This window comes from Lontra canadensis, unplaced genomic scaffold (genome assembly GCF_010015895.1).
Source record: "Lontra canadensis isolate GAN:19392208 unplaced genomic scaffold, GSC_riverotter_1.0 scaffold199, whole genome shotgun sequence".
Taxonomy (NCBI): domain Eukaryota; kingdom Metazoa; phylum Chordata; class Mammalia; order Carnivora; family Mustelidae; genus Lontra; species Lontra canadensis.
In genome coordinates this window covers 1,026,101-1,042,745 of record NW_022631193.1, presented here as the reverse complement: position 1 = coordinate 1,042,745, position 16,645 = coordinate 1,026,101, and the positions used below count along the sequence as shown (strand labels likewise).

Here is a 16,645-nt window from a genome sequence, read left to right as displayed (position 1 = left end):
TCTCCCTCTCTCTCCCCACCGCTCTCTTACCTCTTTTTCCTCTTCTCTCTCTTTTTGTAGATAGATGAAAGATAGACAAATAGGTAGATAGATGGCATATATATATATGTGTATACATGTATACATATATATATATATATATGTGTGTGTATGTATACATATATATATTCACACACCCAAATTGGTGAACAAATAATGTTGAGACTGCATTTCTCAGACTTTATACAACATAGTTTTACTGATTAATTGGGCAAAATCAAAATTAGGTGAAATAAAAATTGTGATGGTGGTTATTTCGACAACAAAGATAATGACATTGATGATGTGAGGTCTATTTTTTTCAGATATACAAAATGTGTTTTTTTTGCCACTATGGTGATCACATCTGCCATTTATGTTTCTGTTAAAATATGCCAATTTTTACAAGCTGGTCTTGGAGTCTCAGCCAACATCCTCCTCCTTGTCTTCCACATCTTCGTGTTCCTTCTGGATCACAGGCCTAAGCCCACTGACTGATCATCTGTCACTTGTCCTTTGTTCACCTAATGAATCTCTTTATTGAGCTGTCTTTATTGTCTGTGTTAGGGTCCGTGATCAAAGAACGAGACTGATCAAACAAAGCTTTATTTCACGCCAAGCATCAAAATCAAACTGACTGGTCAGGGCTGTCTCTTACGAAAAGGTGACGACGAAGATCCCGGTAAATCCGCTCCCAACGTGGCTGCTCTGGATTAGGCCTTTCTGTAGATGAGGCCGCTCTGGACGAGGCCACTCCCAGGACGAGGCCGCAGCTGATGAGGTCACTCTTCAGGGCTGCTCACTGAGGAAGCCTATCCAGATGAAGCCGCTCCACGGAATGGTGCAGCTCCAGCAAGGCTGTGGCTCAGGGTATCAAGGCCGCTCCTGGCAGCGAGGCCGTTCGCAGCGAGGTTGCTGGCGTCTGGGCCGTTCCCCTCTGTGTGTCAGCGGGGCCGCTAGTGTCGGGACCGCTGGCGTCTCGGCTGCTGCTGGAGTGCTGGGACCGCTGGACCGCTGGCGTGCTGGATCAGCTGGCGTTGGTACCTCTGGCGTCTCCGCTGCAACGGCGGGTCCGCTGCAGGTGGCTCCGCTGCTCCCCCCCACGACGCTGCCGAAGCTGCGGTATGGGCGGGGCTGCAGGCGTCGGAGCTGCCGGCGGCGGCTTGGGTCCTCTGGCGGCTTGGGTGCAACGGCGGGTCTAGCTCTGACAAGAGCTGTCACACTCTCACAGCTCTTACAAGAGCTGTTACAGCTCCTACAGCTCTTAACGAGAGCTCCAGGTCATCACCATCAGCCCCAGCACCTCCTGGTTGGCCAGGTTTAAATCTAAATTCACAAAGTACATCTTTCATTCTTTTGTCATCTTATAACCATAAGTTTGTCTCTCAGCAGTAACTGCATATTGTTTTCTGTCGCATCTTTCAACGTGACCCAGACCAATCTACTGAATGTCAGTAAACACTGCTCACTTTCCCCCATGGACTCCATCATTAGGGGGCTGATCTTAGCATTGATGATATCCAGGGATGTCTACTTTGTCGGAGTCATGCTGCTCTCGAGTGCATACATGGTGATTCTCCTGTCCAGGCATCAGAGGCGTTGCCAACACCTTCACATCACCAGCTTCTCCTCAAGAGCCTCTACAGAGAAAAGGGCCACCGAGACAGTCCTCTTGTTGGTGAGTTTCTTTGTGGTCGTGTACTGGGTGGGCGTCATCATCTCATTCTCCTCAACAATGCTATGGACTTATGACCCAGTCCTCTTGGATTTCCAGAGGCTTCTGTCCAATGTCTATGCCACTGTTAGTGCTTTGGTACTCATTAGTTCTGATAAAAGGATGAAAATGTGTTTCAGGAGTGTGGAAAAGTTACAAACAATTTCTAACTCCTTATTCATAAGATATGTACCCCCCCCAAAATGATTATTTGGCCTTTCTTCAAATGACATGGTATTTACTTAAATAACATTTAAAATTTAATTTTAATTTAAATGTAATTTTAAATTATATTTGAATTTATCTAAATATTTTTGAAACCTGTAGTATCATCAATCCTCCAGTTTCTTTAGTTTACTATCAAGGAGATTCAATATTCCTATATGATTACAAGTTCCTTTCTAAAACTCTCTTAAGGAGGGATTAACTGTACTTTAAAGTACTAATCAAAGAACTTTAATTAGTGATTAAATTAATTAAAGTGATTAATAATCAATTAATTGATTTAATAATTATTAATTGCTTTAAATAAATAAAATTAGTTTATATATATCTAGTAGTTAGTTATGCAAAAGATCTTACTTTTGCATAATGAAATACTAAATGAAATACTCATTTAGTGAGACACTACTTGTTGATTCCATTTAAACTGACAGTTTGCATTATAATTTCACAGAGCCCAGAGAATATGACATGTAGGGTTTCTGCTTTCATACATTTTATGGTTTTTTTTTTATGCCTTGAGTAGTGCCATTTAGAACAATTTTCTCTGGCAAATATAAAATGTTCATCATCTCTTTTCTCAACAACACTCCCAATTTGTCTGTCTCCTGGACTACTCAAACTACCTAATACAGTTATTTAATAAAGTTATTTAGTACTTATAAGGAGTTTGTTTTTCTATATATACAAACTCTTTATTACTATGATAGTTTTATTGCCACCTAATACAATCGTAAGTGTCTTAGTGTCTGTCTTGCAACAAATACTTGTTTCATACATAAATTCTTTGGTATTATATCTGTATGTGGATATGGTTTGGACACTGCCAAACTTGCATGTATAATTGTTAGCCACTCCATTTCATTAAATTCACATATCAATGCCATTCTTTATGTCATTTTATATGTTTTAGCTCAAATTTATTTTTGCTCTGTAATTATTGATGCAGAAGTGAAGGAAGTGTTAGTCTGTGGTCTTGACAAGATCCAAAATCAAAAGGCAGTTTCCTATTTGTTTTGATTCTGTATTGTATTTGTCCCACATAAAATATATGAGTAGTAAGTATAGCAGTGATAGTGATACTCTCCTTCTTAAAACAGAAGAAACTGTGAGTGTGGTATTTATAGTTGCCTCCAAAATCTCATTCTTTTACATTATTAATCCTTATTTTTCCATTTCAGCTGGTGGAAGTATAAAAACATGAAATGCTACCAACTAGATTAAATTCCAAATAAATATATATTATCTAAGTAAACTCAAGAAGGAATATATGAATAGACCTATAACAAGTAAAGAGAGTAAAGAAATGTTTTCACAGACATGAAGAGTGCCCAGACTTATGTAGATTTCCTCTTAAATTTATGAAACATTAGTTGTTTCTTCCTTTACTTATTTATTTATTTATTTGAGAAAGAGAGAGTGTTGGGGGAGAAGCAGAGGGAGACAGACAAGCAGACCCCATGCTGAGCCCAGAGCCTGACATGGGGCTAGATCTCAGGACCCTGAGATCATGGCTTAAGGCAAAATCAAGACTCAGATGCTTAATCGACTCTTTCACAGGTGCCTCTATGAAATATTTAATGAAAATTTTTGAAAATAACAATCCTTTACAAATACTTTCAAAAGAAGAGAACTAGAAAATTGACCAATTCATTTACCAATACATTTTATGAAGCAATTTATTACTCAGAAAACAGAGCTAGACAAAACCATCACGAGTAAATATAGACTATTATCTCTCATGAATATAGACACATAATTTAAAAATGTGCAAACTGAATCTACCAACATATAAAATAATTATAAACTATGAATCAGAAAGGTTATATCTCAAATGCAAATTTTGTTTGATTTATTTCTTTATTCCCAAATCAAGCAATGTAACGCAACATACTGACAGATTATAGAATTAAAAATAATTATTATAATAAATATGCAAAACACTTGAAAAAGCAAAGACCCAATTGCATAAAACTCTCAGCAAACTAAGAGTAGAAGAAAAATTTTTAGACTCACCAAAGAGCATCTATGAAAGATGTACAGCCAGTGTCACAGTTAATGGTGAATAACCAACTATTTTATAGCCCATTGTTTGGGATTACAAAAAGAAAATCCTGGCTGAGCCCAACTGTGCGCCCTCAGCCACCAACACATGCCAGACCCAGCTGCATGCCCCAGCTGTCTTTACTCACTAAACCCAGCTGCATGGACCCCTGGCCACCCTCTTGTACCACACCTATCTACCAAGTGCACAGCTGCAGCCACCCACCTCATCTAACCACTTCATCATGCCCAGCCACATGACCCCTGGCCACTTAGTGCCCCACTTCAGCTTCACCATCTTGGCTGTCCAAGTGCATAGCCCCCAGTCACTACAGTATTTCAGGAAACCCAGCATAGGACTAGGGCAAATTTTAATAACACTGCTGCCCCACTCCCAAGTTACCCAATGGGAATGCCACCATAAAGCTGGCCTGTGTGGGTCCTGGTAATAACACAGAAAGCAAGCCCATTCCTCAACAGGCAGAGTCAGGGCAGATAGCTACACTGAAAAGAAAAGTGAATTAGGCATAATATTAGGGTGTCAGCAACAAACATAAGATACTGTCTTGAAATGTCAGGTTCTGGTAAACAGGGGACAAAACAGTACAGGACCCCTTCATCATAAAGTCACTACTTTCAAGAGCAGAAGACACAGTTGACTTTTTTTTTTAAACACAGAGAAACTGACACAGAGAGGCAGATGAAATGAGGAGACAGAAATTTACCCCAAATGAAAAAAAACAGAAAAAAAAAAAAAACAGGACAAGGCCACAGCCAGAGATCTAAATGAAACAGGTATAAGTAACATGCCTGATAAAGAATTTAAAGCAATAATCATAAGGATACTTGCAGGACTTGAGAAAAGAATGGAAAATGTGAGTGGGACCCTTAACACAGAGGTAAGGAATAGCATAATAGAGATAAAGGGCACAATATATGAAATGAGAAACATGCTTGATGGAATGAAAAGAAGGATGGAAGAAGCAGAGGAACAAATTAGTGACCTAGAAGACAGGTTAATAGAAAGTAATCAAGCTGAACAACAAGAAAGGAAGAAAAAAAGAAAGAAAGAAGGAAGGAAGGTAGAAAGGAAGAAAGGAAGAAAGAAAGAGAGAGAGAGAGTGAAAGGAAAAAAAGAAAGAAAGAAAGAAAGAGACTTATGCAAAATGACAATAGACTTAGGGAACTCAGTGACTCCGGCAAATATAATAACAAGTTTATTATAGGAATGCCAGAAGGAGAAGAGAAAGATAGGGGGGCAGAAAATTTATCTGAAGAAATAATAGTAGAAAATTTCCTTATCTAGGGAAAGAAGTAGATATTCAGATCCAGGACACAAGAGGGCCCCAAACAGAAACAACAAAAGCAAACAAACAACAAGATATGTTGTAATTAAATTTACAAAATATAGTAATAAAAACATCTCAAAAGCAGCAATACAAAAGAAGTAATTGACTTACCAGGGAAGGCCCACAGGCTGGCTGGAGAGGTCTCAACAGAAACTTGGCAAGACAGAGGGGAGTGTCATAATATATCCAAAGTGCTAAATGGAAGAATTCAGCAGCCAAGAATACTTCATCCAGCAAGGCTATCATTCAGAATAGAAGGAGAGATAAAGAGTTTCCCAGGAAAACAAAAACTAAAGAAGTTCATGACCCCTCAATCAGGCCTGTGAGAAATGTTAAGAGGACACCTTGAGTGATCAAAAGAGACCAAGAGTGACAAACAAGAAATGATCAGAGAAAATCTACAGAAACATTGACAAAACAGGTAATAAATTGGCAATAAATATATATCTATCAAAATTACTTTGAATATAAATGGACTTATATCTCCAATAAAAAATATAGGGTGTCAGAGTGGATTTAAAAAAAAAAAACCAAGACCCATCTATATGCTGCCTACCACAGACTCATTTTAGACTTACAGTCACCTGCATATTGAAAGTGAGGAGATGGAAAAATAATTATCAAGCAAAGGACCATCACAAGAAAGCCAGACTAGTGATATTTATATCTGACAAACAACTTCATTATTATTTTTTATTTTTATTTATTTTTTATTTAAATTCAATTAATTAACTTATAGTGTACTATTAGTTTCAGAGGTAGTTTAAGGATTCATCAGTTGCATATAACACCCAGTGCTTATTACATCAAGTGCCCTCCTGTATGCCCATCACCCAGTTACCCCATCCTCCAACATACCTCCCCTCCAGCAACCCTCAGTGAGAAACTAAAACAGTATTTTAAAACAAACACTGTAATAAGATGAAAAGGGGCAATATAAAACAACGAAAGAGACAAACCAGGAAGAAGATATAACCATTGTAAATATGCACACAAAAGAGGAACAAGAAAATATATAAAACAATAACAAAAATAAAAGAACAAACTGATTATAAAATAATAATAGTAGGGGGATTTAACACCCCAATTACATCAATGAACACATCACTAAACAGAAAATATATAAGGAAACAATAGCTTTGAGTGACACACTGGCCCTAATGGATGTAACAAATTCAGAAAATTCATCTGAAAACAGCAGAATACACATTCTTTCAAGTACACAAGGGACATTCTCCAGAATGGATCACAGATTAAGTCACAAAATAGGCCTCAACAAAGAAAAAAAGGTTTGAATTCATACCATGCATATATATTTTTTTAATTAAATGAAATTAAATTTTATGTTGTATTTTATTTAAATTCAGTTAGGCAATATATAGTATAACCTTAGTTTTTGGTATAGTGTTCAATGATTCATTACTTTCCTCCCAGTGCTTATCACATCAAATGACCTCCTTAACATCCATCACACAGTTACCCCATCTCCCCACCAACCTCCCTTTCCACAATCCTGTTTTTTTTCCTGGAGTCAACAGTCTCTCATGGTTTTTCTCTCCCTATGATTTCTTCCAGTTCAGTTTTTCCTCTCATCCCCAATGATCCTCAGTGCTATTCCTTATAATCCAATCCATATATGAGTGAAACCGTATGACAATTGTCTTTCTCTCCTTGACTTCACTTAGCATAATCCCCTCCAGTTCCATTCATGTTGATGTAAATGGTAGGTATTCATCCTTTCAGCAGGTTGAGTAATATTCAATTGCATATGTGAACCACATCTTCTTTATCATTCATCTGTTGAAGGACATCTCAGCTCCTTCTACAGTTTGGCTATTGTCCACATTGCTCTTATAAACATTGGGGTGTAGGTGCTCCTTTGGATCACTACATTGTGTATTTTTGGGGTAAATACCTAGTAGTGCAATTGTTGGGTCATAAGACAGCTTTATTTTTAATGTCTTGAGGAACCTCTATATTGTTTTCCAGAATGGCTGTACCAGCTTGCATTCCCACCAACAGTGTAAGAGGGTTTCACTTCCTCCACATCCTCGCCAACATTTGTTGTTTCCTGTCTTGTTAATTTTAGCCATTCTCACTGGTGTATGGAGGTATCTCATTGTGCTTTTTATTTGTATTTCCCGGATGCCAAAGTCCTGTGGAGCATTTTCTCATGTGTCCGTGCTGTTTGTATGTCTTCTTTGGAGAAGTGTCTGTTCATATATTCTGTCCATTTGTTGACTGAATTATTTCTGTTTTGGGTGTTGAGTTTGAGAAGCTCTTTATAGATCTTGGATACCAGCTTTTTTATGTAATATCATTTACAAATATATTCTCCAATTTCAAGGGCTGCCTCTTAGTTTTGTTGACTGTTTCCTTTCCTGTGCAGAAGTTTTTATCTTGATGAAGAAAAACCATAATCTATCACATTGATTGATTTGCAAATTTTGAACCACCCTTGCATCCCAAGAATAAATCCCACCTGGTCGTGGTGAGTAATCATCTTAATGTACTGTTGGATTCTATTGACTAGGATCATGTTGAGTATTTTACCATCCATGTTCATCAGGGATATTGGTCTGAAATTTTCCTTTTTCATGGGGTCTTTGTCTGGTTTTGGGTTTAGGGTAATGCTGACCTCAATAGAATGAGTTTGGAAGTTTTCCTTCTATTTCTATTTTTTGGAACAGTGTAAGTAGAATAGGTATGATTTCTTCTTTAAATGTTTGTGAGAATTCCCTCAGGAAGCCATTTGGCTCTGGACTCTTGTTTTTTGGGAGGTTTTTGATTACCGCTTCCATTTCCTTGGTGGCTATTGGTCTGTTCATATTGTCTATTTCTTCCTCTTTCAGTCTTGGTAGTTTATAAATTTCCAGAGATGCATCCATTTCTTCCAGATTACCTGGGTTCTTGGCATATAGTTGCTGATAATAAGTTTTAATAATTGTTTCTATTTCCTTGGTGTTGGTCATGATTTTTCCCTTTTCATTCATGATTTTATTAATTTAGGTCCTTTCCCTTGTCTTGATAAGTCTGGCCAGAGGTTTATTGATCTTATTTATTCTTTCAAAGAACCAGCTTCTGGTTTTGTTGGTCTCGTCGACTGTTCTTCTGGTTTCTATTTCATTGATTTCTGCTCTAAACTTTATTATTTCTCTTCTTCTGCTTGGTTTGGGCTTTATTTGCTGTTCTTTCTCCAGCTCCTATAGATTTAAGGTTAGTGTAGGTAGTTGGGATTTTTCTAAATTTTTGAGAGAGGTTTGAATGGTTATGTACTTCCCTCTTAGGACCACCTTTGCAGCATCCTGTAGATTTTGAAATGATGTGTTTCATTCTCATTAGTTTCAGTGACTCGTGAAAGTTCTTCTTTGGTTTCCTGATTGGCCTATTCACCCTTTAGCAGGATGCCCTTTAACTTCCAAGTGTTTGAGTTCCTTCCATATTTTTCCTTGAGGTGGAGTTCCAGTTTCAATGCACTGTGGTCTGAAAATATGCAGGGAAAAATCTCAATCTTCTGGTATCAGTTGAGACCCTATTTGTGACCCAGCATGTGATCTATTCTGGAGAAAGTTCCATGTCCACTTGAGAAGAGTGAATATTCTGTCATTGTAAGATGAATGTTCTGTATATATCTGCAAAGTCCATTTGGTCCAATGTGTCATTCAAAGCTTTCATGTCTTTTTTTGATATCTGCGTAGATGATGTGTGCATTGCTGTGAGTGGAGTGTTGAAGACTCCTGTAATTAATGTACTATTTTCAATATGCTGTTTTACTTTGGTTATTACTTGGTTTACATAATTTGCTGCTTCCAAGTTGGAGGCATAGATATTTACAGTTGTTAGATTTTCTTGTTTGATAGACCCTTTAAGTAAGCTGTAGTGTTCCTTTACATCTCTTACTACAGTCTTTGGTTTAACCAATTTTTCTGATAAGAATTTCTACCCCACCTTTCTTCTGAGGTCCATTATCATAGTAAATGAATCCATTCCCTCACTTTCAGTCTGGAAGTGTCTTTATGTTCAAAATGAGAATCTTGTAGACAGCAATGGATCGGTCCTGCTTTTTTACCCAGTCTGATACCCTGTGTCTTTTGATTGGAGCATTCAGTCCATTTACATTCAAGGAACTATTGAAAGATATGAATTTAGTGCCATTGAATTGCCTGCATCATGGTTTCAATTTGTATTTCCTAAAAATTTTTAAAGGTTTTTCATTTATTTGATGCAGAGATAGAGAGTACAAGTAGGCAGAGCAACAGGCAGAGGGAGAGGGAGAAGCAGACTCCCTGCTAGCAGATAACCCTCTATGGGCCTTGATCCCAGGACTTTGGGATCATGACCTGAGCTGAAGGTAGACAACCAACTGAGCCACCCAGAGCCCCTCAATTTGTATTTCCTTGATGCTAAGTGATGTGGAGCATTTTCTCAAGTATCTGTTGGCTATTTGCATATCTTCTTTGGAGAGATGTCTGTTCGTGTCTTCTGCCCATTTTTTGACTGGATTATTTGGGTTTTGGGTGTTGAGTTTGATAAGCTCTTTATAGATCTTGGATACTAGCCCTTTATCTAATATATCATTTGCAAATGTTGTCTCCCATTCTGCAGGTTGCCATTTAGTTTTGTTGACTATTTCCTTTGCTTGCACTCATTACTTTTAATGCTTTTATAAGTATCATGGCATCTGCAAATAGTGACAGTCTGACCACTTTCTTTCTGATATGAGTGTCTCTTATTTCTTTTACTTGTATTATTGCTATGGATAGAACTTTCTGTACCATGTTTAATAAAAATGGTGAGAATGGACCTCATGGTCTTACTGTTGACCTTTGAGAGAAAGGCCTCAGTCTTTCCCCATTGAAGATCATATTTGCTGTGGGGTTTTTTTTTCTATATGTCCTTTATTATTTTGAGGAATGTTCCATTCAAACCTACTTTGTTGAGAGTTTTTTTTTTTTATCATAAATAGATGTTGACTGTCATCAAATACTTTTCCTGTATCTGTTGAAATGACAATACAACTTTTATGCTTTGTTTTGTTAATATGCTCTATTACACTGACTTGTGAATGCTATGTCATCCTTGGATCTATGGAATAAATCCCACTTGATCATGGTGAGGGATCATTTTTTAAAAGATTTTATTTATTTATTTGACAGACAGAGATCACAAGTAGGCAGAGAAGCAAGTGGTGGGGGGAGAAGTCTCCCTGAGGAGCAGGGAGCCCAATGTGGGGCTCGATCGCAGGACCCTGAGATCATGACCTGAGCTGAAGGCTTTAACCCACTGAGCTACCCAGGCACCCACCCCAGTAAGGGATCTTTTTAATGGAAACAGCCCAAATATCCATCAATAGAAGAGTGAATAAAGAAGATGTAATATGTGTCTTCATATCACATCAAATACAAATCACTCAATAATAAAAAAGGATAAAACTTTTCCATTTGTGACAACATGATGGATTAAGATGGTATTATGTTAAGTGTAATAAGTCAGACAAAGACAAATACCATATAATTTCACTTATATGTGGAATCTATAAAGCAACAAACAAATAACCATCAAAGAGTAGAATCACACCTGTAAATACACAGAAAAAATTGATAGTTACCAGTAAGGACATGGCTGAGGGATGAGCAAAATGGTTGAAGGGGAGTGGGAGAAATAAACTCCTAGTTATAAAATTCATGTCATGAGACTCAAAGTTACAACATAAGGAGTAGAGTCAATTGTATTTTAATAGTGTTGTATGGTGACAGATGGTATCTACACTTGTGAGCATAGCGTAAAAACATAGAGCTGTAAAATCACTATATTATACACCAGAAACTAAAGTAACATTGTCTATAAACTATATTCAAATAAAAAACTTTTAAAAAATAATAAAATACCTGTTTATTCATGATTAAATATTACAATAGCTGTGTGTTTCTTAGATGTGTTTTGGCAGACCTAAAAAGTTCCCTTTATACATCTAGTTATCTGAGGGGTTTTAAATTATCAGGTCTTTGGGTGTTGTAGGTAAATGATGCATCACCAAATTATACATCTGAAACTAAAATTTCACTGTATGTTAACTTACTGGAATTTAAATACAAATTGGGGGAAAACATGAAATAAAATGAAAATAAAATTACTGGGTCTTTGTTTTGCCAAATGCTTTTTATATTTATGGAAATAATTATTTCTAGTCCTATAATTTCCTAATATGATTCATGACATTGATTTTTGGATGTTAAGCCAAGTTTGCATTTGAAAGATAATTCTACATATTCAGAATGTGTAATTTTTTTTATACACTGGTGGACTCCGTTTGCACTTTTTTAAAAAATGTATGTGTCTGTATTCATGAGATATGTAGTCTATAGATTGCTTGTGATGGTGTTGCTGGTTGTGTTATCTGGATAATAACTCCCCTCATAAAATAAATTGGTAAATGAATTGGTAAATTTCCTAGTTCTTCCCCACTTTTGGAAGTGTTTCTGAAGAACCAGTAATTATTCTTTATTATATGTTTGATGACTTTTTCAGTGAACCCATAGGGGCCTGGGTTTTTCTTTGTAGAAAAATACTTCTTTAAACTCTTTACTTGCTATTCATGTATTCTACCCCTTCTTGAGTTTACTTAGATTATTTATACCTATCTAGGAATTTAATTCTAATTGTTAGTATTCTATTTTTCTAAATTTCCATGCAAGTTGAGATGGAAAAATAAGGAATAATAATGTAGGAAAATGAAAATTTGGGGGCTATTTATGAGTACCTCTGTCACAGGTTAATCTGTTGATCCACTGCAGGATAATATACCTATCACTGCTATAATACTACTTATATTTATTGTTTGGAACAAAGAAAGTACAGAATCAAAACAAATAAGGAAATGTATGATTTGATTTTGGATTTTATTAAGACTGTGGAGTAACTCCACCTTCCCTTTTGCAACAATATTTAGGGCACAAAAATGAATTTGAATACAATTATATAAAATGACATATAAATAAAGAATGGTATTGTGATACAAGAATTTTTAAAAACTAGAATAGTTAATAATTACACATACGAGTTAGGCAATATCTAAATATATAGATATAGACAAAGACGTATAGATAGAATACCAAAGACTTTAATGTATAAAACAAAAGTTTATGTAAGACATTGAGATAATTACAATTATATTAAGAGATAACAAACTAATGAATTCTTTATAACTGATAAATAACTTTATTAGAATTAATTGTATTAGAAAAGTTTATTAGAAAGTTTGAATAGTTCAGGAAACAGACAAATTGTCAGCATTTTGACAATTAAAGAGAAGACACAGATTTTTCAAGTGGCAGAGCAGATCATTTCAATTAGCAGTATTTAGACCTAAAAAAAACCATTAAATTCATTAAAGCATAAATTCTATATATGATATTTTCTGAGCACTGAAAAAATGACAATAGAAACTATAAATGTAAGTATAATCAACAGACAACATCTAGCTAAATGCATATTTGTAAAAGAAATTTTGCAAAGCTACAGGTACAAAATTCAAACTGAGATTACATCTACAAGGTCCTGGATATACTGCAAAGGGAGCACGGCAAGTAGAGCAAAAAGGACTAAAATCATGAAAATAATTCTACCAACGTTATGTTACAAAACAGTAAAGCATTTCTATGCACAAACTAACCATTGATACTGGAGGATTATTGCATCAGAAATTTCTGTAAAACATGTAAATAAATTCAAGTATGAGGAAAATAATCACATCCTAAAAATAATTTTGTTAAATAGTAATATAGTGGGTAAAGGGAATGATCCAAATACATCAAATGGAAATTTCTCATAAGATGCAGTTGTCTGCCTCAAAATATCTATGTGAAATATTCCCCTCATTTGTACAATGTGGGTATCTGTGGTTCTAGTAAAAAGCACATGAATTCCAAAACTTATTTTAATGTAGACAACTAAAAATACTCAAGAGTTATAAGAATATTTAAAATGTTCAACAGAGACAGAGAAAAAACATGTAAGATCATGCCAGGTCCTGAAGTAAGTCAAAAGAAGGATGTAAAGAAGTAATCAAAGTAAAAAGCCAACTCTCTGTCCACATATTGTCTCATCAAAGCCTGTGTGGGTACTCCAGGACGATTGGAATAAACAAAGAAAGAAAGTGACTAAAGACATCTCAAATGTTATATATCCCAAATTTCACAACAAAACTGTGAAAGGTAGAACACATAAATAAGCTAATGAGAGGAGGGTCGGAAGAATTTACGTGTCACATAATATAGATATCAGCAGTATGTTTACAATGTTTAAGTAAAGCCAATGGAAAACAAAAGAAATCAAAGTACTATGGAAAGAGTAAGAAACTCGAAACACTTGTCAAGAATATTTGGAAAAGAGCCTAATAGAATTAAACAATTGAAATTTTTAAAAAATAACACTAAATTTAACACACAATATTTTGGTGAAATTAGTCTGAATTGATGAGAGGATAAATAAACTAGAAGATTGAGCAGAAATATTGCAACCAAGAAAAAAAGAAATATTTTAACTTAAAGACATAAAGAGAGAGGTGGTTATGGAAAAAAGTAGTCACTAAGGATCTATGAAATAGAATAAGAAGAAATAAAATCATTTAATTGTTTTACTAGTGTATACAAAACAATAAAAAATTAAATAGACGATGATAAACAAATTTCTAATTTTATAATTAGACAAGGAACTTACAAATCAGAAATGTATTGTAACAAAAATGGGCAAAATAAAAATACTCACCAGAAACAAAAATTGCATAAAACAAAAGAAAAAGAAAAATTTAAAGCACTGAGAAAAAGAGAAAAAAAGTTAAAAGTTGTGAATGATAAACTAGAGAAAAATGAAAGCAAAATCTCTACAGCCTTTCTAGAAGACAGAGCAGAGAGAAATAAACACACAGTTTTGAGAGAAATTGTTGCTCAGGCTTAAGTTGGATACTTAGCTTAATATCTTGAAGTAAAAGGAGTAAATTTAATTAAAAAGAATTGATTGGGTTACCAAGAGAAGCTACTTTAGAAGCTATAATTTTTTGGAATAGAAATAAAATTTTCCTTCACAAAGTTGGAGAAAGAGAATGAAAGACAAAGGAACTTGTAAGCACACGGAAGGTCCTTGGCATCATAGGTTTCAAAAATATTTAGACAAAGTATAATGTTATACATTTTAAACATTATATAAATAAATCAAGTGTCATTTGAATAAAAGGAAAACGAGTTTTTGGATAATTATTTCATGATTAACTTATTTAAAATTGATTGCGAGTTTGCTACATTTTTGCAACATATTTTTATCCTTTTATCAGAACAAATTAATACCAAAGAACTGACAGTGGCATAAACATTGCTCAAAAGCTTCTGGCAGTCTAGTATAAGAGGGTTATATGCCCATAATAGGACTATAGGTGATGAGATGATGAAGTCCACCCAATAGACGACCACAAAGAAACTCACCAACAACAGGACAGTGCGGGTGGCCCTTTTCTCTGGAGAGGCTCTTGAAGAGAAACTGGTGCTGTGAAGGTGCTGGCAATGCCTCTGATGTCTGGTCAAACGAGTCACCGTGTATGCACTTGAGAACAGCATGACTCCGACTAAGTAGACATCCCTGGATAATGTCAAAGTGAAAAGCAGTGCCCTGATGTTGGGGGCTATGGGGGAAAGTGAGCAGTATTTACTGACATTCAGTAGGTTGCCGTTGGTTGTATTAGAAGATGCAACAGTATAAAAGATGGAGTTCACACTGAGAGACAAACTGAGAAACCATAAGATGACAAAGGAATGGAAGATGTAATGTGTGCATTTATGTTTAAATCTGCCCAACCAGGAAGTGCTGGGGCTGATGGTGATGGCCTGGATTATGCTCAGGAGGCAGGTGGTACAGATGGAGAGACGCCTCATCACTCTGCTCATGTAGAATAAAACCTTACATTTGAAATCATTCAGAAAGTTTGGTGATTCAAACAGCTCTGTAGGCAACATAAATAGTATAATGAAGAGTTTCATTATGTGGACAAGGGCCAAGTGACTGATGATCAGGTCAGTGTGCTTAGGCCTCTGATCCAGAAGGAGCATGAAGATTTGGAAGAGAAGGAGGAAGGTGTTGGCTAAGATTCCAGTGCCAAGTTGTAAAAATTGACATATTTTAATAGTAACATGCATGGAAAATACAATTATCATAGTGGAAAAGAAGAAGTGTATTTTGTACATCTGAAAAAATATAGACCTCATATTATCCATGATATTTATTTTGTAGTCAAAATCATCATCATCATCACAATTTTTATATCTCCTAAATAATCAGTAAACCTACATTGTATAAAGTCTTAGAAATACAGTCCATCTATCTACTGAGAGATCTCACACAATGTATCCACGATCATGCCAGAATAATGTACCATTTCCCATACTTCTGCAGTACATGCATTTCTCCTCCTTTATCTCTTTCTCCTTTTTTTTATTAAAAGATTTTATTTATTTATTTGACACACAGAGAGAGATCACAAGTAGGCAGAAAGACAGTCAGAGAGAGGGGAAAGCAGGCTCCCTGCAGAGCAGAGAGCCTGACGTGGGGCTTGATTCCCCAGGACCCTGGCATCATGACCTGAGCCAAAGGCAGAGGCTTTAACCCACTGAGCCACCCAGGCGCCCCTCTTTCTCCTTTTTCTTCTCCTCCCCCAATCCTTCTTCTTTCTCCTTCTTCTCCCTTTCTCTTCTTCTCCTTCATCTTCTACTTCTCCTCCTCCTCCTCCCCCTCCCCTTCCCTTCCCTCTCCTCCTCCTCCTTCTCCTCCTGCTGCTCCCCCCCTCCTCTTCCCCTTCCTCCTCCTCCTCCTCCTCTTTCTTCTTCTTCTTCTCCTTCTCCTTCTTCTTCTTCCTTTACTGCTCTGTGTTACCCTGTCTCGGCACCAATAATAGTAATGGCCATACAAAGACTTAAATGTGGTTGCACAGTTGAACTGAAGTAAATTTTATGCTACTGGGGAATGAATCACCAAAATAGACAATTAAGAAAAAATAATGTCCAGGTGAGTCTTCCAAAACATACTGTTGACACTTGTTCTTCTTCCTCCTTTTTCCACATTTAGGGATTACATTGGGTTTATCCCGATAACTCAACATAATCTTGTACTTTAAAATGAAATGATTACTAATCTTCCTTCTATCTACAGCCTTCATTTCCATTGCTGTATAACCTACTACATTTATATTGAGGGTCTGAAGATTTGGATCTCAACATCCTGGGTATGGGGATAATTATTTTTTGCCATAAATCCT

The 16,645-nt window shown here is 36.1% G+C and overlaps 2 protein-coding genes across 2 annotated transcripts; one reads left to right on the top strand and one right to left on the bottom strand.

Moving 5' to 3' along the window:
• Nucleotides 1-251: 251 nt before the first annotated feature.
• Nucleotides 252-1,902, top strand: LOC116861479 (vomeronasal type-1 receptor 46-like). The gene is given in 6 exon segments (XM_032848098.1): nt 252-508; nt 511-586; nt 866-1,202; nt 1,293-1,383; nt 1,386-1,853; nt 1,856-1,902. Coding segments are annotated over 6 exon segments (1,155 nt in total). The 5' UTR covers nt 252-372.
• A 12,711-nt stretch (nt 1,903-14,613) lies between these two features.
• Nucleotides 14,614-15,548, bottom strand: LOC116861477 (putative vomeronasal receptor-like protein 4). Its single transcript, XM_032848097.1, is given in 2 exon segments — nt 14,614-14,663; nt 14,666-15,548. Coding segments are annotated over 2 exon segments (933 nt in total).
• Between the last annotated feature and the right edge of the window lie 1,097 nt (nt 15,549-16,645).